Source organism: Mytilus galloprovincialis, chromosome 4 (genome assembly GCF_965363235.1).
Source record: "Mytilus galloprovincialis chromosome 4, xbMytGall1.hap1.1, whole genome shotgun sequence".
Lineage (NCBI taxonomy): Eukaryota > Metazoa > Mollusca > Bivalvia > Mytilida > Mytilidae > Mytilus > Mytilus galloprovincialis.
Window position 1 is genome coordinate 64,719,744 of NC_134841.1, and position 23,337 is coordinate 64,743,080.

The 23,337-nt window shown below is 31.7% G+C and overlaps 1 protein-coding gene across 1 annotated transcript; it reads right to left on the reverse strand.

The window, feature by feature from the left end:
* Window positions 1–354: 354 nt before the first annotated feature.
* Window positions 355–19,114, reverse strand: LOC143072699 (armadillo repeat-containing protein 6-like). Its single transcript, XM_076247777.1, has 6 exons — window positions 18,933–19,114; window positions 14,082–14,198; window positions 11,898–12,549; window positions 11,328–11,473; window positions 2,191–2,460; window positions 355–718 (listed from the first exon to the last, which is right to left on the reverse strand). Exons 2-6 carry the CDS (start codon window positions 14,196–14,198, stop codon window positions 506–508), a joined length of 1,398 nt encoding a protein of 465 aa, XP_076103892.1. The 5' UTR covers window positions 18,933–19,114; the 3' UTR covers window positions 355–505.
* Between the last annotated feature and the right edge of the window lie 4,223 nt (window positions 19,115–23,337).

Consider the following 23,337-nt stretch of genomic DNA (forward strand, 5'->3'; position numbering starts at 1 on the left):
ATATCCTCTTTTAATTCATATTGTAAGCAAAATAATGGCCTTTGTGGTAATGTTAAAAGTTTTTAACCCTGAAAAAAACATTTCACTAACTACATTACTGTAATGTATTTGTCAATTTTATACAATAAATAACAAAATAATGAGATGTAGTATGATTGCCAATAAAAAAAATTGACCAAAGGCCACCAACAGGTCTTCAACACAGCGAGAAAAAATCCTCATCCAGAAGCAAACTTTAGCTATAAACATGTATAGGTCACTGTAAGGCTTTCAACAATGAGATTATTGAGATAACACGCATACACATGTAGTCAGTTATAAAAGTTGTGACATTAAAAATATGAAACAAAACAATTTAGACAATAATTCTATTTATGTTTGTATGTATGACAGAAATGTAGAATTACATTAGATATCCTCTAAACTATCAGGAGTTTAGTGTTTGTTTATTTTTAATGAGTGATATTTGAAAATAAATAATAGATAATAATTTTAGTAATATATATCAGTAAGCTATTTGCACATTTTCTCCTTTCCACGGACAATTCAGTTCTACTTGACATCCTAAATCTCTCAGGGCAGCTTTAGCTTCATCAGTACATGATTTATGATTAGTTTTTGCCGTGTTAATCAAAGCCTCAGCTCCTAATTCCAAGATTGGTTCACAATATTCTCTTGTCCTTGCCACTAGATTTCTTATTGCCATGCAAGCCTGTTTCTGAAAAAGGAAGGAGTGTTATTATTTCATCACTCATTAACAGTACCGGTATTCAGTTAAATGCTAGCGTTATAAAATAAAACAAGAATGTGTCCATAGTACATTGATGCCTCAATAGCATGATCATTTTCTGTGTTCAGTGTTACTGTACCGTGAAATTGGAGGCAAAACTCAAATTTGGCATTAAAATTAGAAAGATCATATCACAGAGAACATGGGTTCTAAGTTTCAAGTTGATTGGACTTCAACTTCATCAAAAACTACCTTTACCAAAAACTTAAACCCTGAAGTGGACCAGACAAATAAACAGATGGAAGAAAGGATGAACAAGAGAGCCAACAGATAAACAGACAGAGAGAACATAATGCCCCCAGGTGAGGTATAACAAGAGCATTATTCTCTAAACATCAAGGGTTATAGTTTGTAGATGGACTGATATGTTGATGTTGCATAAGTAAGCATGCACTCATTAATCAAGTTCATCAAACTGAGTATGTCAAGTACAGTAAATCCTGAACAAGAGCTTAACATTCTTAAAATGAACTGAATTTGATGTATACACAAATAAGTCTCATCATCAGACATAATAGGAAAAAGCTCAAACATGTCATGGATTTAAGAATGTAGGAAAGATATACATTGATAACACTACATGTGCATGAACTGGCCACTTACTAGCAAGACATTAAAAAACCACTCTAAATTTGATAGGTTGAGAGGTTTGATTCTTTCTCTTTTTCAATATTGATTTTTATTTCAATTTCCATAAGTAAAAATCTACATTTGTAGATGAAAGTAAAATGACAAAAATACTGAACTCTGAGGAAAATTCAAAACGCAGTCCCTAATCAAATGGCCAAATCAAAAGCTCAACACATCAAACGATTAGACAACAACTGTCATATACTAGTACCTGATGTAGTACAGACATTTTCTTATGTAGAAAATGGTGGATTAAACCTGGTTTTATAGCTAGCTAAACCTCCCACTTGTAAAATTCCGTTATATGTAAAAGTTTGTAAATAATCCTGAAGTTATTTTAAATGTCAGACTATATAACTTACTAACTTTCCAATGACCTAAACAGGTACATGTATCACTCATATGATAAATGAACATTTTCCCTTAAAATTACAATGTATCTGTGACTGGAATTTTATGTGACTGTCATACAAGTCAAGAGTTTTAACCAACTATAAAACCATGTTTTATCTACCATTTTTTCCATTCGTTTGTTTCAGCTTTTGATTTTGCAATTTGATAAGAGACTTTACTGTTCTGAAGTTATAAATGTATGTTGGAGTTCATGTTTTTAGTTTAACTAATTTTTCTTTTTGTCAAGTAAGAGAGAAAAATGAGCACATGTCAAAATCTTAGAGGAGACAGAGACATATAATACACAAGTTATTACGGGGTTTCGGTGAGTTGTGAATCTCTTGTATTAGATAACTATAATACTGAATAGCATATACCTGAACTAGTTCTTCCTTGACATGTATTTTCATTGCCTGAAGAATAACCTGATGACCTTGACATTCTATGACCTTGGCACAATTTGCAGGATTCCGCAGTACAACTCTTGTAATGGTTCCACATCCAAGGTCTGCTACTGCAGCATTGGCTTGATGTTTTGTCATGGCTGCTAGGATTAACTCAATACCACCTTTAGAAACAGCAGCGACCTTGACATCATCATTACCAGCTAAAGCTTTAACTAAGCCAAGAGCTTGTTTAACAATACCCTGCAAAAAAAAAAATATTGTATATTCATACATGTATATATGATTCCTGTATACATTTCCTTGCTGAAAACAAAAATAAACTTTTTAACATGCTTTCATATGCATTTATTCCAGAAATAAATTGAAACAAACAATTTTTGGTTAGTAATTATATTTTAAAATGCTCAAACGTTTTAATAAATATGTGTTTTTGTAAATATAAAGTTGTTACTTTAAAAGAGTGAAGAAAGTACCAAATTGAAAAGAAAGAACATTCCTGCCAATTATCTTTATTTGCTTTATAGGGACTTCACCTATGAAAGCTCCCAATCGGAAATTTTGAAAGAGCTGTTTTGTCCACAATTTAAAACAAAATAATCAATTTTAGCATAGCAATGGGATTGTAAAAGTATGAAGAAGCAAAAACAATACTTTAGAATACATGTGAAGGTTCCCTTAAAGATTTTGAAGGATTATAAGAAGCATTTCCCCCCTCCCCCCCAAAAAAAACCAGATGCTCCACAGGGCACATCTTTATACAACCACAGTGGTCGAACCGTGAACAGTTTGGGCAAGTATGGACACAACATTGAAGCTGGATTCAGCTCTAAATTTGGTTTGTGATTAAGTAGTTGACACATCATAGGTTTCTGACACAGATTGAATGTGGTCTAATGAACTTAAAAACTATTTGTTTTTGCTATAAAGCAATACACTATGCTGTTGAATATTAATCCCCTAAAAAAAATGTAGAAAAATTCTTTTTAATTTCTGAAATCTGAAATGAGAAAAATTTTACACCCCTACCCCCACCCACCTTCCACATTTTTTTTTACCTCCCCCGTTTCCTTATTAAAAAAATAATCTCAATCAAAATTTCTTATGGAGTTTAGGGGAAATTCGCCTAATTGCGGACAGCGGCGATATGCGGACGGAAAACGAATTTCACACTTTTCAATCAAATTTTGAAGAAAATAAAGAAAATAAATATAGGAAAAAAAGTGTTTTGTTTTTTATTGACGCTTTATTTTGTTGCAATGATAATATCATGTTCATAACTTACGATTTACTTTCATGCCATGTGATTGAAAGTACATGCTATAAATAGCTTATGTCAACATGTTCGAAACCCGGGAAATTTGGAAAAAAATCCGAAGTCATCGTGTCACAGTCAATACACAATTATTCATGTAATTATGGTAATCTCATTTGTTGAAAAGAAAAGGCATTGCGTATTATATTCAAGAACACATTTCTGTTTACTCTTTTTACTTATTTGTCTAAATATGATTACAAAATATGGAAAAGCAAGTGTCCGCATTTACACTACCGAAAATAATGTGATAGCCGAAATGCGGACACGAGATTTTTTGAACACCACGTGTAGTGGTGCGATGTCGATACCATGATGTGGAACATACGCAAAATTATCTTAGTATCTATATACATTTGTACATTTGTATATATACAGTAATAATGCGAATCAGATACATAAATATGATCTCAATAAAGATTTGGGTTGATTTGTTTTTATTTCATTCTTCATATTACAAATATTATGCATTTGGTAGTCTGATTTTTACTACAATTGCATACCTGTCAACTGACCCGAGAATTTCCCAATCATATGAGGGGTCATCCCGGAGACCCGCCGGGTCATTGAATAATCCTGAAGAAATTTCGAAAATGACCCGTTTTCACATGGATTTTTTAATAGCCTTCAGATTTATTTCATAAGTGAATTTCCTTGGAAAAACCGGCAAATTCGTAATTCTTCCACGAACAGGAAGTTCAGCTAGCTGTGTAAACTGTCAAACTAAGTGACCTATTGAGTGCATGGCTTCACTTGGCAGCTTTGGTGTCAAACACACTGTTAATTAACAAGTATCTTAATTAGCTTTAGGTCGTAGATAATTACACTGTGTGTTATAAACAACTGAAGTTACTTCCCCTTTTTTGTCAGCATTCACAATTGTTCCTTATATTTATGTTTTTGGGGTAAAAAAGATTAAATCGAAAGCAAATAGAATGAAAATACATATTGAAATATTACTTTTCATTATTTTTATACCTTACTACAATAATAAAATAAATAGTTGAAAATTATTTTTTTTGATCTATACTTCCTTTAACTGTTTTAACTTTACTTTACTATACTCTAATTTCATTTTTTAACAATTGAAGGTTAAAGAGAGACGAAAGATACCAGAGGGATATTAAAAAAGAAAAAAAAATACCAAATGAATTTTTCAAATTCATAAATCGATAATAAGCTAACCACGCAATGGCTAAAAATGAAAAAGACAATCAGCTAAACAATACTACACATGACACAACATAGAAAACTAAAGAATAAACAGCACGAACCCCACATCAAATATGTAAGGGCTGATTAGTCAGGCAAGGACTTAAAATACATGCATGTTTAGAATAGACACCCAATTGCACCCATCTTCACTAGGTAAAAAACTGAAAAACGTCCTGCTCAAAGCTGGGTTTTTAAGTCTCTCTCTCTCTGTCTTTACAGAATGTCTACATGTTTCGGACTTTTTGCAAGAGCAAATGGAATGAAATCAAATGTACCTAAAATATTTGCCAAAATTTAATTGCAACAATTTCTCAAATAGAGTGGCTGTTTGAAAATGATGCTGTTTGCTGTTTATTCATAAAATAATTATGTTGATCAAAACATGTATATGTATCAACACTACTATGCGAAATTATTGAAAGTGATAAAGAAAATGAACCCAGCAGCATTGTGTTTATTGCTAGACAATTAGGTAGAAGAGATAAAGAGTGGACATTATGAATACAGAAGAGACATACGAACTTATTAATGTCAAGGACATTCTTTTGGAGAAATGATTCAGTATATAAAACTTTTTAACATATGATCAAATTAAATACCATTACATCGGCTTTAATGATCTCTTTTGACTTCCTGCAAGCGTACAATATTAATGGCATTGTTTATTCATTCGTCTGTCTGTCTGTCAATCTCTGTCATGAAAAAAATCCGATGAATCGGAAAACAAACATTAACAAGGAAACTGACTAAGTCAAGAAAAGACACCATCGGTCATTTAAAAAAAATAGAAATGCGCCACAAGAAAATCGAAATTAATGGAGATTCTTCCATTGGTATTTAAAAAGGTTGTGTATGATCACTATCCATCAAAGTACATTTAAGATACATTGGTGAATGAATCTTGAATAGACAGGCCGATGGATAAGTAATTTTGTATCTTGCCTTGTAATTTAATCTAAACCCATCTATGGGACTTACTGTCATTCTAAACCATGTGCCATGTTTATTCCTGTTTACTTTTCTTCTATTTAAATGAAATTTGATATATTTTTGTATGAAAAAAACCAGACAAAACTGTATCGATTTCTATACATATATTGTCAAACTATGTGCACAACAATCTTGAAGGCTTCGTCCTATAATTCATCTGAAGTCTATGTCTTATTCTACGTAAAATATGAATGAAACAACACCATAGTATAAGAACCAGCACGAGGTACCACACATGTTCTTCATACGCTATTCATTTTATCTAAAAACAGCTGGTGTGAAAAATTCAAAGATACTAAAAAAAAACGACCCCAAAAAAACAGAAAACATATAACAAAATAATAAAATAAAAATAAAATAAAAACAAAAAATTGGAAATAAAGATACAATTACAATCAACAGGGCTCCACATTGAGGAGTGTCACCAAATAAATATGAAGCCCAAAGACGTCTTATCCTCTGGAACTACTTGATTTTAAAGTGATTATGAATCTAAAAAATTATAGAAACGAATACCATGCGATTTGAAATCGATAATTATCACCTAAGCATCATGCATATTTGCATGGATATGTAGCATCTTGATAGACAATAGTCACAAAAGAATTTGTCAGCACAAAATAGCTCCTGCTTCTAAATAGCACCTGCTATATCATTTAATAATTTACATTTTTGAGATATTTATACTTTTGATTATTATTATTTCACCTTTCCACGTGTATTACAAGTTTACACGCAAAACCTATTCTCAGACCTGCTTTAAGATTCAATGAAAGGATATTCATGAAAGGTAATCGTATATATAGACATAGAAATTTCGTTTTGAATGGCAAGTGTAGTTAAAAAAATAAGTGTCCGCAATTTGACGACAATGTGTCCGTATTTTAACTCCCTATGTCCGCATTTACACGACTGCGCATTTCCGCGGGTTTTAAGTATTTTCAATCCACCAATCAAGAGAGGTGACATAAAACCGCGGGAAATAGTCCGTTTGATACCCCTCTATCCTTTCCTGTCCAATGCAACCACCAGTATGTCCGCAATTGGCCTCTACGGTATCCAAACTTCCAGATTTTAAAAAGTGTCCGCAATTAGGCGAATTTCCCCTACAGCAATAACTACTCATTTAAATACATCATAAAATATTATAATATAAAATGACATAAAATCATGGTTAAAATAAATATTAATAAACAGTAACTTCTAAAAATAAATTTACAGCTACACATCTCAAGCCAATCATCATTTCTTAAGGAAGCTGGCTTGTCATGTTTTGGATTTTTTGTCAGATTTTCGGAATCCTCTGGTTTTATCCATTTGAATGCCTTGAAAAAATTTGCCCGGTGACCCCCATTTTTCTTTTTGAAAATCTTTTACATGTATAATGATAAGCCATCTGTAAAAGTCTTATAAAATTTTAATTACTTTTTAACAGTTTTTGAGAACTTCAACTTGTCAATTATAAAGCTATGAAAAGTCAAGAGAGATTTTTTTCCCGCCAAAATTTCAATGGCTCATATCTCGAAAACAAGCACGGTGACCTATATATTTTTTTTGCTCTTTGAATTCCTTTATCAATTCCCTATCAATTTAAACTAGTGCTTTGAAAAGTTAATTACTTTGAAACTGAGAAGCGAACTCCCTTAATACATAATTTTCAAGCAATGTAAGGGAGGTAATCAAGTAATCAAAAATATATATAACAGTATTCTTCAAATATTTGGATTACCTCCCCTTCACTGCTTTTAACACTTTCACTACTGAATTTATTTTTTTCGCGGGATTCCCTGGCCGAAATTTATTTGCACGAGCCGTTTGCCTGACCGGGATTAATTTCACATGTGCTTCAGCAAAAACGATCTCGTAGTTTTGGTCATTGAAAACTCGGGAACTGTAGCGAGTTGTGCGGTCAAATTTTGATAAAATGTAGATAAATATCATAGGTTGAGCGTCCGTAACCTTTTCATAGAGTGAAAAGCAGTTTACCTTAAAAAAACGCGTGTCGAAAACGTAGATTGATTGAATCGGAAGATAATTTTTGTCATTGCCTACCGTATATCACTTTCACTTCCATTCGGCAACATTTCTTAAACACACGTGTGTTTCAAAATTCTATTTTTATGAGCTACTGAATTATTTTCTTTCAAAACCCGTTTCCGTTTTCGTATTCTTGTCAATAATACTTGTAAATCGACACTGTCGTTCACGTAGATTTTGGCCGCCATTTGTTTACGGTTTCGAAAGAAGAAAGATAACTCGGGCTCGATAACGGACAATAACTCTTCGAGACGAGTTGTATAATACCCCCAGCGTTGATGTGCGCGTACTGAACTAATTAAAAATAATTGTTAACTGCAATAATAATCGATGGAACTTCATTACTTTATGACTTAACCCCAGTAATGCCTTAAAATTCTTCCACATGTGAATGAGATAAAGCTTTCCAATAGATAAAATAAATGAACCCAAAAAGTGATTTTTTTTTTAAAGTTCTAAATCCATGAAATTTCCAATAAATTTGATTTGGGTCATGGGGGTTGTATAATATAAAAAAATATTTAAGCATTAATAAATGTACTACAAATAAGCAAATATTCAGCTGTATCTCAAGATAAAGAGCCTAGTGAATTTTTTTTTTTTTTTGAAAATTGTTGAAATTAAATTTGAACTTTGTAGTCAAAATTTAGGATGTATAAGACAACATAAAATTGACAAATACATCAACTGATGTTTGTTAAAGCAGCACAAATAAATACTAAAAGCTGGCAATTAATATTTTATAAATTTATTCTCATCATAGTTAAATTTATTAATCATATTCAGTAGAGGTAAAGAAGATAATATATGCAGACAACTACTGGGTACTGTTTTATTTAAACTCATGATATGTAGACACAGATGCAAGTCATTGAAAACTATTGCCAAAAAGGGATTAAAATACATCATGTACATGTTTTACTGCAAAATGCAGTTTTAAAATTCATTGATGGAAAGCTACACCAGGGAGCTGCATGATATAGTTTGTAATAACATTTGGAAGCTATGAAATTTGTTTTAGTTTATAATGCTGCATACTCATTGAATAGGAGGATTCATATCATAAATTTTGATTTTAAAATTGAGTGAGGACAATGGAAACTATTTTTTTTTTATTTTCTGTTTATATTGTTAGGTTATTTAATGGAATGGTTTGTCAAAATGTGAATAAAAATTACTTGAGTGAGGTTGTTATACTATAACCATTGTTACCAGTCTATTAATTAATCTTTTACATCCAGCAGCAAGTGTTACTTACATATAAGCCTATATATTAATGTGGTATGAAGATACCTGCTTATGTGTACTAGTCCCATAAACAGTGTTAATTTAAGAAGCTGACTTACAAGGTGACAGCTACAAGACCCTAATGTGGTCCCATTATCCCATTTCCAATTTGATCAGTTTTTTCTCTTACTCCTTACTACTACATGTATATGACTTGGCATCTGAGAGAAGAAGCAATTTATATACCATTTGAAGTCCCTTTTTGAACACAAAAAAGATGTTTCCTAGTGTTAAAAATGGTTGCTTATATTGGCATTACAAATTGTAATAAACTTTAGGCACTGCTGCACTGGTCATTCATCTTTTGTGTTAGTGTGCTACATGAGGGGGAGTTCTTCCTCATAATTTCCAAAACAAAAAATTTAACCCCTATATTGTTTTCAGAAACATACAGGAACAGTATTATTTTACAATAATAAATGATGCCATCTCAAGATTAATCAGAAGCAACAGACAACACCTTATGTTATTTCACTTTGGGGAAAAAAATCACTTCCCTCCAGCAAAATTTTTTTTTTTTTCCCCTTTCCAATTCTGAAAAAAAAAATTCCCTTCCCTTCTAAAACAAATATAATTTTTTTCACTTCCCTTCTTTGACAATGTTTTTTTTTAAATGAGAAAGAAAACAATTTGTTACATAAAATAATCATCTTGGCATCTTTCAGGATTTTTTTACTCTCTGTCAACATTATTTATTTTTCAAAACAACTTTTAAAATTTTTGTATGCTGAACAAGACTTTTAAAAACCTCTGTCACAAGACGAGATACATCATGGAAAATAATTTACACTCGATTAAAATACGAATAAGATTGCAGAATATTGTCTCATCTTTCGAAACCACTTTTATGTAAAATAATAAATCTATGAGATGTAACAACACGTGTTTTTATGAACCGCACTATTTATAGACTCAGCTGTCAATTTTGTCAATATCCGGTTCTATTTAAAATAAAAGTGGACTTTCGTTTTGTCGACCTACATACTGCAGTACAGCCTTTCAATGAAAAGAAATAAAACCCGTAGCACTACAGACTCCTGAGAGTGTCTAAAACGATGATAAAAGACTCTTGACTCAATCGGTAATGAAAGGTTGACTGTCAAACGGCAACGAGAAATAATTATTTACAGTCGTGCACCTGATGGCGACAATCAAAGTCTCGATTTCAGGTTGTTTTACAAATATCCTTCTCACAACTCCAAAATATACGTACAATCACTACTTTTGTTCAATTTAAACGACTTTCACGACCGCAGGTTAAGTTTTCTCAATGTTTCAACTCGGAATGAAACTCCTGACCACGATTGTTTATGATTCCGCCATTTTGTTTTTCACGAGGTTTTTTTTTCTCAACAATCTTTGAAAAAACATATTTTAACAGTGTTTTTACGCACGATACTAAAATATCGAATGCATTTGGTGTTTATCATAACATCCATGGAGCAACGGGGCCAAGAAACATGTTTAAACGTTATTTTTACTGTTTGCACTGTGACCGTCTAAAAATAGAAATCTATGTATCCTTAAGGATACATTCGGCATCTACACGGGGGTGCCAAAAGGATACATTCGGCATGCGCGCGGGTGTGCCAAAAGGATACATTCGGCATGAAAGGGTTAAATTTTCTAAATTGTCCATTTATCAAAAAAAAAACCTTGTTTTCCCCTTTTTTGTCCCTAGTTGCTTGATGATTTGAACCATAGGACCACCCAACCAATAATCATGCCTTAGAATTATGGAAACTTGAGGTATAATTTCAGAGAGATTTATACACTTAAACACACAAGATATTGACTGAAACTAAAAAAATGCTTATTTTGGCCCCTTTTTTAGCCCCAAATTCCTACACATTTCCTGAAAGTAGAAAAATTCTTGTTTTGGGCCCCTTTTGGGCCCCTAATTCCAAAATGGTAGGGACCATAATCCCCAAAATCAATCCCAATCTTCCTTTTGATGTATTAAACCTTTTTATAAAATTTCATATAAAGAGATCCATTCACTCAAACTAAAGTTATTATCCGGACACCAAATGTGTCTTCAGACAGCAACGCAGACGACGACATCATATCATTATAGGAATGAAAAATTTTTTGCAGTTGTATAAAAAAGCCTATGGGCTTTCTGAAATGTTGGTCGGTATGAAAAACTTTGATAGAGTTTAATCCTGTAAAATGTATGTAACAATGATACAGTACACCTTCATTGTAGCAGCAATGACTATTTCATGCATAATGTTCAATGTTGAGGTAAAATGATAAATATTACCTTTTCTCCTAGATTATTTTGTAAAGCCTTTAAAATGAAGTCCAAACCACCCATATCCATAACAGCCTTGCAGAATTCATCTCTAACCACTACAACACTCATTGTTGAAAATAGCTCCTTTAAAACACTTGTATTATCAGAGTATTCTGAAAAACAAAAATTAGGATAAATGATTAATGATTCCTTATTCAATTAAATGCAAAACGTGTGGTAAATTAGTGTTGCATGTATTTGTTCATATATTCTTGCTTCTCTCTTTATGGAAGTACATTCAAATTCCAGAAAATATAAATACCAAATCCCAAATTTCTGTGAAAATAATGTGTCCATTCCCATGTACAAAATGTACCACAATATTATAAAATCCCAAATTCCTAAATTTGTGAAGATTAAAATGGATTTTCTTGAATTCCAGCAATTACACTTACAATCTATCAATCCTAAATTCTAAATAAAAGGCCCTTTGACCCGTATTATAAGAATAGCTAGATGTATGTTTTGTAAATCAATTTAATCATTTTCTTTTTATATGAAATTTATAAATTTACAAGTGTATCATTGAATAATTACCTTGGGATAGTTCAAGTAACATTTTCAGACAGTTTCCTTCAGTGACTATCATCTTGGCATGTTCATGAGCTGAACCAAAGGGCACTCGCACATCATCATCATAGGTTAAACATCTCAATAATCCACATGCTTCTATAACAACGGCTGGTTCTTTTTTCTTCTCAATTAATATATTTACTAATTCAGTAATCATTTTCTTTTTAACATATAATTGTCTATTTGATTCATGTTTGATACATGTATTTCTAATAAGTTTCAAATTTGCAACTAAAAGGTCTTTATCGTCTGCTTTGGTTGTCAAGTTTTCTACCAAAAATGAACACCCAGCTTCATCCAAAACATCTGGCTGACCATTGGTCAAAGAAATCAGCCCTGAAAGAATTTCTTTCAAAAGTTCGTTATCATTTTTATGTTTTATTGCAGCGTTGAGTAGCACTGTATATGCATCATTATTTCCTGCCATACATCTTTTGGCTAAATCCACATCACATTCGGACTTAAGTTTTTTAAGTATCTGGATTATCTCCCCTTTGTCAGAGTTATCAACTGAAATCTTTAACTGGTTAATTGCTGTGATTACTGGATGCTCAACTTTTTCCCCATTCTCACCGAACAGACTGGCATCTTTTACAATGTTGGCCAAATTTACCCCCTGAAACAGAGAACAATGTACTGTGTTTGACTTTGCATACAATTTTTTAATTAATTTCATAGCAATTGTTTTATATTTACTCTATTTAATTTGTTAATATTTATAATGACTGTTTTTAGTACCATGAAGAAATGAAATATTTTGTTTGAATATTTAGGAGACCTTTATGTATACATGAGTACATTTTGTACATGAAATTGCATTGACATGTATACATTATTTTTGATAATAAAAATGTGTAAGGGTTCCGCAGAACCGAGTGTTTCGCCTACTTTTGCTGTTGTCTATGAAGAAAAAAATCCTTTAGATACTGTCTTTTGATTGTACATGTAAAAAGCTTCTGTCCAAGATTGGTAAAAAAGGATGGTTTATGAATCTAATAAAGGTTTTAAAAACTTTAACTGCAGACTGTATTTAATGTTAACTGGAAGAAAAACTAAGTTCATTTTTAAGTAATATTCATATAAACAATGATAAACAAGAAATAAATTTTTACAAAATTTCCTTCTAGATACTAGTTTTTGATCATAAACAAGCTTCAAGTTTGGTACAAATCCAAGATAGCTTAAGAATTTTTTAATTTTTTTTTTAACTTGAACCACAGAGTGAATGTAATGCTAACTGGCAGAAAAAGTCCATTTTATAAGTAAAATACGGATAAACAAGATTTTTTTCTTTACAAAATTTTCTTTTGGATACTATCTTATGATCATTAACAAGCTTTTGTCCAAGTTGGGTAGAAATCCAGGATATTTCAAGAAAGTTATTGAAAATTTTAAAACTTTAACAGCAGAGTGAATGAAATGTTCACTGACAGAAAAACTAAGTCCCTTTTATAAGTAAAATACAGAATTTTTACGGATAAACAAGATTTTTTTCTTTACAAAATTTTCTTTTGTATATACTATCTTATGATCATAAACAAGCTTCTGTCCAAGCTGGGTAGAAATCAAGGATATTTCAAGAAAGTTATTGAAAATTTAAAAACTTTAACAGCAGAGTAAATGAAATGTTCACTGACAGAAAAACTAAGTCCCTTTTATAAGTAAAATACGGATAAACAAGATTTTTTTCTTTACAAAATTTTCTTTTGTATATACTATCTTACTATCTTATGATCATAAACAAGCTTCTGCCCAAGCTGGGTAGAAATCCAGGATAGTTTAAGAGAGTGAATATTTTGTGAAGGCCCCTAATGCTACCAACAACACTGACGACGGAATGTAGTATACATGCTATTGTAGCTACAATATGTCTTTCTTTTGCAACAAATGTCGCAGTTTGGACAAAAATGATGATTTCAGTGATAAACCTGTTGTTGGTTTATTTTGTTTTCAAGCCTCAAAAGGAAAAGTCTACACTGAATATAGTTGACTTTATGAAAATATATCTCAAACCTAGTATTTTAGAGCAAATATACATTGATGTAAACAGATGAATCAGAATGAGAAAATATTTGAAAATAGCAACCTAATGATTCGAAATACAAAAGTCATCTAGAGGTCATGAACAGTGTATCTATAAACCCATACTTGTGATTCAAACTGCTGTACTGCATCATCAATAGCCTCTTGTGCCTCCATTCCAAACTCTCCCATATTTTCTTTGACAACATCATCAAATGATTCTTGGTTGATTCTTTTTGCCATCTACAATCATAAATGAAAATTTTACACAATACATTGTATATAAAATTTGAACTAACATGTATGAATCATCTTAAAATTTCTTGTTCTCCATACTTTTTTAAAAGATTTAATAAAAGTTGAGAGTATTTTTTCCCTATATATCAGAGAGATGACACAATGGCTACTGCTTCATCATCATGATCATGGAAAGTTTAAAAGCAAATATTTTAAGACTTCCAGTAAATTAATTTTTTTATAAAACTTGTAATGAAACACAGTCAATAATGTAACAGGACCAGATACACTTTCAGAACTTTTGTTTCTTTCTTACCATCCTATTAAACATGTTTAATGTTAATTACACAAAAAGTAAGATACATGTACAAGTGATATTTGTTTTTGCTTTTTAATATCAAATGCTTGAGGACCATTTGAATTACAACCACTTTTGAATTCAACCACAAAATTTAAGGATAGAATTTCTATAAAGTAAAACATAATAAAATCTGAACATTAATGTCACAATTGATATTACATGTATTATACATGTACATTTTAACAAGTACCAAATGAACAGAAAAGGGGATGTAGTGTGTCAAATGGACCTAATAGATTGTCATTCAATACATAAAGGAACTTCTAAGAACTGAACTATTTGAATGTTAGAATGATTTTATCAAAGTTACACTGCCATAAACAGCTACATTTGTAAATGTATATAGTTAAATTTTGAAGTTCAATACCTTTTTTTTTTCATTTTTTCAAAGGAAATTTTACACACTCAAGTAAATCACCTTATTCCTATCTCCACCAATACTGGAACTTTTGAAGTTAAATTGTAAATTTCTGATGACACAAAGAAAAAGTACATGTAATTGTTCATGGTGGAGGGTGATCCAGCCATTTCTAAAAGGGGGGTTGTTCCAACCATATGCCCCCAAAGAAAAAGGGAGGGGGTTTCAAACCCCTATATCAGCCACTGTTGTTGTTTGAGTCAGTGTGACATCAATAGATTCAGCCACTATTAAAAGGGGGTTTCCAAACCATGATAAAATGGGGGGAGGGGGTCAAACCCATATGTCCCCTTTCAAATGCATTGATTGTCAAATGAAACAGGGGTTGGGGAATAAGTGATTGTTGTATGGTATGTCCTAAGTCAATAGTTCAAGCGGGACAGATTCTCAGGTCAGTAGGGACTAGCGATAAGGTGTATAGACTATAGTGCAATAATACTCATTTAGAGGAATGCACTAGTACTGCATTGGAAGAAGAATGGTAAACAATTCACCACAGGTCAATATCAATGATTATATCTATCAAAGTCCATTGTCAAAGGCAATCTAATTTTAGGTTTGTGATGACAATGTTCTAGAAAATTCTACAATTGAAGATACTGCAGCAATATTTTAAATGAAAATTCAAAGCTTTGTGAATAGGCACTGGCTATGGTTACATGGAAATGTAACAATAATAAAATTATTATTGTTACATAGGAGACTAAATGCCGGAATGCAAAGGCGGATAAGGAACCGATTAATTACGAATGTAACAATAATTACTGAGGCTACGGTTACATGGCGTTATTGTTACATGAAAAACAGCAATCATTAAACTTAAATCTTGTATAGTTTTGTTGCCTTAATCTTGCATATGTACGAATTAATACTTGTAATAATGATAAATGATAAATATTATCGTTAACAAATTGTGTTTAAATTGTTTTTTCTAACGTATAAATGGTTTTGGTGTTTTAAAGACACTACTTTTGATAAGTAGTGCCAAAGGCGAAAATACAGACCAATGGTTTGTTGTTGAGAACTCGGGCTGAGAAAAGTGTCCACTTTAAGTATTTAACTGTACACCTACTCGTATTACTGTCATTATTCAATGCACAATGGATGAAGAGATTCTTGTGACCAATTTTGTTGTGGGTGAAAAATTTAAAACTTGGGATTCGTTTGAAACAAAACTGAAACAATATCAAGACACAAATTTCATTCAGCTTTACAAACGCAGTTCTAAAACAATTGATTCATCTATAACAAAGTTTGCTAACTGTGAAGTAAAATACTGTGAACTTCGGTATACATGTATCCACGGAGGACGTAATTTCGTTTCAAAATCAGACGGAGCTCGTCCAAACCAAAGGTAAGTTATTTTAACCTATAAATGAATATCAATGGGTCAAAATATTCATTTCGTTTCATAACTCAAAGTTTGAATTGACACAGACCAAGTCTCCAACTCTTTTTTGACATCTTTCAACGACATATTTGCTACATCTACATCATTTAAATGCAGATGGTCTAAGACCCATTACGCATGTAAGTTAAGTCATTCTATATGGTGATCATTAAAAACATTTTTATATGTGAAATTAAAATCAAATGTTTGTTTTGTGACAAAAAGGGATATCGCAGAATGGAACTGTACAGTATGAGATACGGGGTACACGACAACTCGTACTTTCGGCAAGTCGTACTCAACCAACTCGTACCCTATTTTTACCAACTCGTAACCATGTTTTATTTGATATTATTTATCAAGTTTATATGCATAGTTATTGTAACTTTCTTTCGTATATCATTATATAGCAAAATACAAATAAAAAAACAACTTTCATTGTTAATAAAATTCAATCATAATTGTTTTAAATAAGCTTATAAAATGCTAATCGTTATAATCATTAGTATTCCTTAGAATTGATTGTTTGAAATTGTTTGCACGGCAATTTATTTGATATGCACATTAAAATAATTATGAGTACACAATATGCTAATCAGTGGTCATTAGTGGATAACATACCTACAAAAATAGAATGGATTTGTTAAAAGTAGAATAAACAGAGAGAAGTAAATGAAAACAAAAAATCGGTATAAGTGCGGCACTATGAACATCAAAGGCCGTTGAGTTATACTTAAACAATCACCATCCTCATCGAAAAGAAAATGAATGAAATGCATGGCTTAAACGTTGTAAAAACCAAGCTTAGAGAAAAAATATATAAACTATGGTGAAATGTATGATCATCTTCAATTGCAATCATGGTTCGTCCACGTTGTAATGTATGCAAGAAGACTGTTACGATTCGACAAGATGCTCTTCAATGTGACACATGTGACAACTGGCAGCATCGTCTATGTGAAAATGGTAAGTTGATTTATGTTTTACTTGTTTGTAGAAATTAAGCCCACTACCTTAAACATTCTTTAACCATCGTAATTGTGCTGTGTATTTGCAAATAAACAAGGGCCCTTTCCTAAATGTTATCATATCTTTTATCTTTTTAAAATTGATATAAAATTGTGATTTTATATATATCCTTTTATGTAGTCAAATATATAACAGAAAAAAGTATTATGTTGTATTCCACATGTTCCATGCAGACTTTCGATATATAAATTGTGTATCTCAATAATATTTTCCCCTAATCCTGTTATTTGGTCCATGTTTGGGGCCAATAAGAGTATATATTTCAAAAAGCTGTATTTGTAGGACCCTTATTACTATTATTAATAGCAACAAAGCCTTGTAAAAATGTCTTACAATGTGTGTGTAAATATTAGTGATACTAGTGTTTTTTTTAATACGCCTCTCGTAATTCTTCTAAATATTGGCTTAATTTTTATTTTAACGTAGTATTGTGATGAAATATACATTTTAAAACATAGTGCAAACGTACATGCAGAAAGATTAGATCAGGTGTGAAGTTGTTTTGATAACGGTTAATTAATGGCACGCTTCGTGTGTGAATAAGGGCCGATTAACTGGTAATCGACATGCTTCAGGTGTGAAACAATGATCAATGATCAATTAATCACCGGCACGCGAACTGCAATAAATAATTTGTGTATTAAGGTTTATGTTTAAAGGCTGTATTTAAATATTTTCTACTAACACGAAAAAACTAAGACATGTTCAACGCAATGTTCAGTAAAAAATATCCTTTTCATATTCTATGGATCTACCTCAGGGTGCACTGGGATACTTCAGGGAGTTAAAATATCCATATCTACTGATATAAACGTAGAAAACTTATATTATAATGCTAAAAAAATATTGGGTACGACTTAGTAGAAGTACGAGTTGGTAGAAGTACGAGTTGCCGAAAGTACGAGTTGGCTGAGTACGAGTTGTCGAAAGTACGAGTTGACATGTATCTTTTTCTCCGAGATACGGACGTTCACAGTGCGGCATCACTGGTGTGTGATGGCTGCTTGGAGTGGTTTCACCAAAAATGTGTCGGACTCAGAAATGCTCCAAAAACCACTTACTGGATATGTAGAAAATGTCATTGCAAATAAATAATTAAAGAATTTATATTTAATAATTGTATGTATTGTAAATATAAAATAAATGTCTTTAATTTTTATTATCTAGTACATTTTAATAGACCCATCGTATATTGCTATTTTTCATGTAACAATAACGCTATGTAACCGTAGCCTCAGTAATTATTGTTACATTCGTAATTAATCGGTTCCTTACCCGACTTTGAATTCCGGCATTTAGTCTCCTATGTAACAATAATATTTTTATTATTGTTACATTTCCATGTAACCGTAGCCAGTGCCTTGTGAATATAATAAAACACAGTGTCCGATTGGTTCAAGTTCACCATAACTTTTTCTTGTAGTATTTGTCTGTCTATGACACAAGAATGAATCCAACTCAGCCTCAGATCAACTGTCGTGAATTCACGAACTGACCAAGAAAAACGGTCAATGATTCTTGATGAAAATGAAAATATATTACCTTGTTAAACTGGAATTAATTGTATTGTTGCGTTAAAATCAGTATTCTCTAATCTTATATATATGGAAAGGTGTACCTTATACTTCTTCGAACATTAGTCTAGAAGCAGTGATTCATATTTACAATAGATTTTAGACTATATAGTTTCACATGTTTATTCGTGTTTACGTTGACCTAGCAACAGCTTGCAGGAAAATCTTACGCGACATATAAAACGACTTTAACTGTTTATTTGGAAGGTTACCATTTAAATTTTATTGACGTATAACTTCTTTTACATATCATTTATTGATATTCTTAAAATTCAAAACTTTCTATTTACATTTAACCATGTGTGTGTAGTAGTCTACAAAACAACAGAACAAAATGCGCAAGGATATGATAATACCAAAAACAATAACGGATTACAAATCCGGAAATAAAAAAAAGACGGGCACCAATTAAACTCAACTTGAATTCTTATATTTTATTTTATAGTTTTTATTTTGCGGCGTTTTGTATTTCCGCCAATCTGCACTTCATTATCACAAGTTTTTTTCTTTCGTAGTTTTTTTCTTTTGCTCTATTCAGTTTCTTCATAAACTTGATTTGCGCATTGCAATTTAATATACTCGGATGACAAGACTGCGGAAAACACAAGCCATGAGCTAAAGACACATAAGTTGTATTTTGAGCAGGATAATTTTATTGTAAAAGTCTCGAAGTTACGAATCAGATCTACTCTTACATTCAGGTTGATTTTCTATGTGCTTTAGACATGACACACAGGCGCGGATCCAAAAAAGGGCGGGAGTCCAGAGGTTGGAACCCCCCTTTTTAGGACGATCAATGCATTTGAATAGGGACATGTAGTTGTAACCCCCATTTGTCCTGGGTTAGGAACCCCCCTTTTTTTAAATAGCTGGATCCGCCCCTGTCACGTTAATATAGAACTTTTCAAATATAAGATAGTAACTAGTTTGACGATGACACAGCGCATTTGCATATTTCAAGTCTGTTTTAGCTGAATATTTGTATGCTACACTTCTGATAAACTGAAAAGGGACGGATAGAGTCAGACATCGATATAACATAAACGAGTGTATATAAAGGACCTTATCATATGCAAATTCGCATACACAAGAATTGCGGACAGCTCAGCTGGATGGCCTTATCAACTATCCCACAGAGAGCAGTTATCATTGAATTTTTTTTAACGTTATTGTCTACGGGGAATTATGACCACTAGTTAAATAAACGAATAATATGCCTATACTATAGATATCATATAAAATTAACAAATTATAAAGATTGCACCATTTTTCTAGCTTTAAAATGGTGTAATAAAATTCACTTTATCTTGAAATTTACTGGTGTCCTCATCGTGTTGAACGTTGGTTCATCTTCTGGTTGAATATATAGCAAATACGAGGTATACATGTCTACTAAAAAAATCATATTTAATTCATTTTTTATTGTAAATTAAATTAATACGTTATACAATATTGGCAAAACGTTTTCCTATCAAATGGTATAAAAAATATCATTTTAAAATAATGTTTACTGGTGTCCCTATGCTTTTAAAAGTGGAACTTCATATTTTTTTGTTAAACAACGTATATTCAGACAACTAGGATTGACCGTATTCAAAGACGAATTGTGGTTGGTGTTATAAGTTGAATTCTCCATTTTATGATGTGAATTTCCTTTTTTTTGACATCCATTATTTGAAATATCTAGTTAGGTTTTAAGCAATACATTAATTTCTGTTATACCAAAGATGTCTTTAAAGTAACATCAAAGTTAAGTAGTGTGGTTCTGTCGACATCTTTGAGAAAAGTACAGAAAAAGGATTTTTTTTCTAAAAAAGGCTTTGTCTTAATAAACTTATTTAGTTTCAAGTAACAATAGCATTAATTTGTTATCAATTAATTGAATACACAATGATTGTATTGATGAAAAAAAATGTTTACATAATCTGAAAAATTAAATTGAAATAGAATATAGATGCCAACGTGAAATTTTAATGTTATTCAAAACATAAACAATGAATGAAAATGACAAAATACATCGGAAATCGTTTTTAAGAAAAGCTCCATAATAATCGATCTAAATATGGAAGTATTATATAATACATTTTATACTTCCATGATCTTAACTGCCATATAAACACAAATGTGTCAATATTTACATAGTATATAAGCGTCCCATGGGGCCACGACAAATCCTTTCCAGTGCTGTATCCCAAATTAATACCATATGTTGCTATTTTATCTTATCATGGAAGTATTATATTGAAAATAAAGTATTTCACACACAGGCTCTTATTGAGTGCCCCCCTTTTTTTCATTTTATTTTGGTTAAGTTTTATTTGAAAATATTCTTTTCATATTTCATTTTTTTTCTTTCTTGTATAACTCTTATTCTGGCGATATAACCATACTTATTTATATTTGTTGTTTTCTATTCTTTTGTATAAGGGCATTCTTATTTCTACACATAAGAATATACAGAGGGTTATACATAAAAAAAAAAAACGTATTTTATTAAGTGAAAATAAATTTAGAAACGTTGAAATATGAACGAATATTTTCAAAAATTGATTAAACAAACAATAAAAAAGGAGTGAACTAAACGAGCACCTGACTTTCGGATGTCATGACATTCCTTATTGACAAATGTTTTGCGCTATTAGATATTTTGTTTCTGTTTTGAATTATTTCCGTGTATTTGCTTACTGACAGCGGTTGTTGGAAATACTTGACCAATAAACCCACAGGAGGGTTACAATCTTTCCTAAATCACAACAATTTTGTGTCAGGATTTCTGTTTATTTGCGTTCATTACTGGTTCTCCGTTCATAAAATGTATTAAATTTCTGTTCCGTGTATATTTGGTATAATATGCCTATGGATTCAGAGGCGGATTTATAGTGGGCAGCCCCCCCCCCCCATTTTTGGAAAAAATTGGTTGCTTATATAGGGAATCACTGAAGCGTGACTGGAGCGGGACCCCTCTAAGGTCAGTCAGTGGGCCCCCACTTATGAAAATTCCTGGATCCGCCACTGGGATTCTCTCTATTAAACTTGCGAAATAAGAAAAATTCCTACTCTGTGTTTATCACTGTTGAATTAGGCCGTGTTCACATTGACCCAAACTCGGTGTTGTGTTAGTGTAACTCACACATAAACTAAACATAATTACGTTCCCATTGATAAAATTCAATGTTTACGTTACATGTAGTTTAAATCATGTTTTGTCTACATGCAGTCGATAGTCAATGTAGGCCTTGTGTAGGTTCAGTGTACACAAAACTAGACATTCCGAACTGTAATTTTTCCATTTATATGTAAAAAAGAAACGATTTTTATATAAAATTGATACTTATAACACTTATTAATAAAGTTCTTTACAGAAATATTTGTCTAAACTTGATATATTTATTTGTTATAAAACACTTTACATAGCCTTATTAACCCATTATCAAGACTCATCCATCATCATTGCCAAACACATAATTCATTAGAAAAGGTCTTCCCGAATCGACTGGACGTACGCACTGACAGAAATATTTGCCACTGGTCTTTACTCAAACAACGATTCACTCATAAATGCATTACTGAAAAAGGGTGGGGTTAATTGTTTGTTTGTGTAGAATCTCAGATCCGTTAAAATACAATTTTAGATAAAAAAAAATATCACCCTCTCCTTTTGCCAAAAAAAACAAAACTTGTAGAAGCAATACTATTTGAAACAAACAGAAAAGATAGAAATGTAATAATCCAGAATGACTTTCTTAAAGGAGCAACCACTTTACTTTAAAAAAAAAAGGGGGGGGGACTCGGAGTCCGATTTTTTTCTCGCGCGAAAGTTAATATTCAATTTTTTTCGATGGTACCAATTCAATATTTAACACTATAATGTATGGGGAAACTTTGGATTCAGACTAATCATCTGTATGACCCGATTTGTTTTAATCAAATTGTGGGAAAATCCATTCCCCCTTTTTTTTTAAAGTCAAATGGTCGTTCCCTTTAATACTGCTAGAAAAGTTGTTCGGAAATTTGAGTTCGGTTCTACGTAATGAACATTGAAATGACATTTAGTTTACAAGTGTGAACAAATCTTATGTACAGGTAACTAAACAAGGTGTATAGATGTGGACAAATCTTATGTGAAACTAGTGTAGATTACATTAAACCAAATGTAAACATGTTTACTGTACAAGGCATTTGGTGTGAACACGGCCTTAGTTAGGTCTAGTTTAACCCGAATAATCCAGTCGTTATATTACGATCACTTCGATCACACCCTCGAGAAAAGTAGTAGATAGAGGGCACTGAATAATTCGAGTTGGGTCTAGTTGAGTTTCGAATGTTTGTGAATGAACTAATGAAAATCGACGTCATACTAAACTCCAAAAATT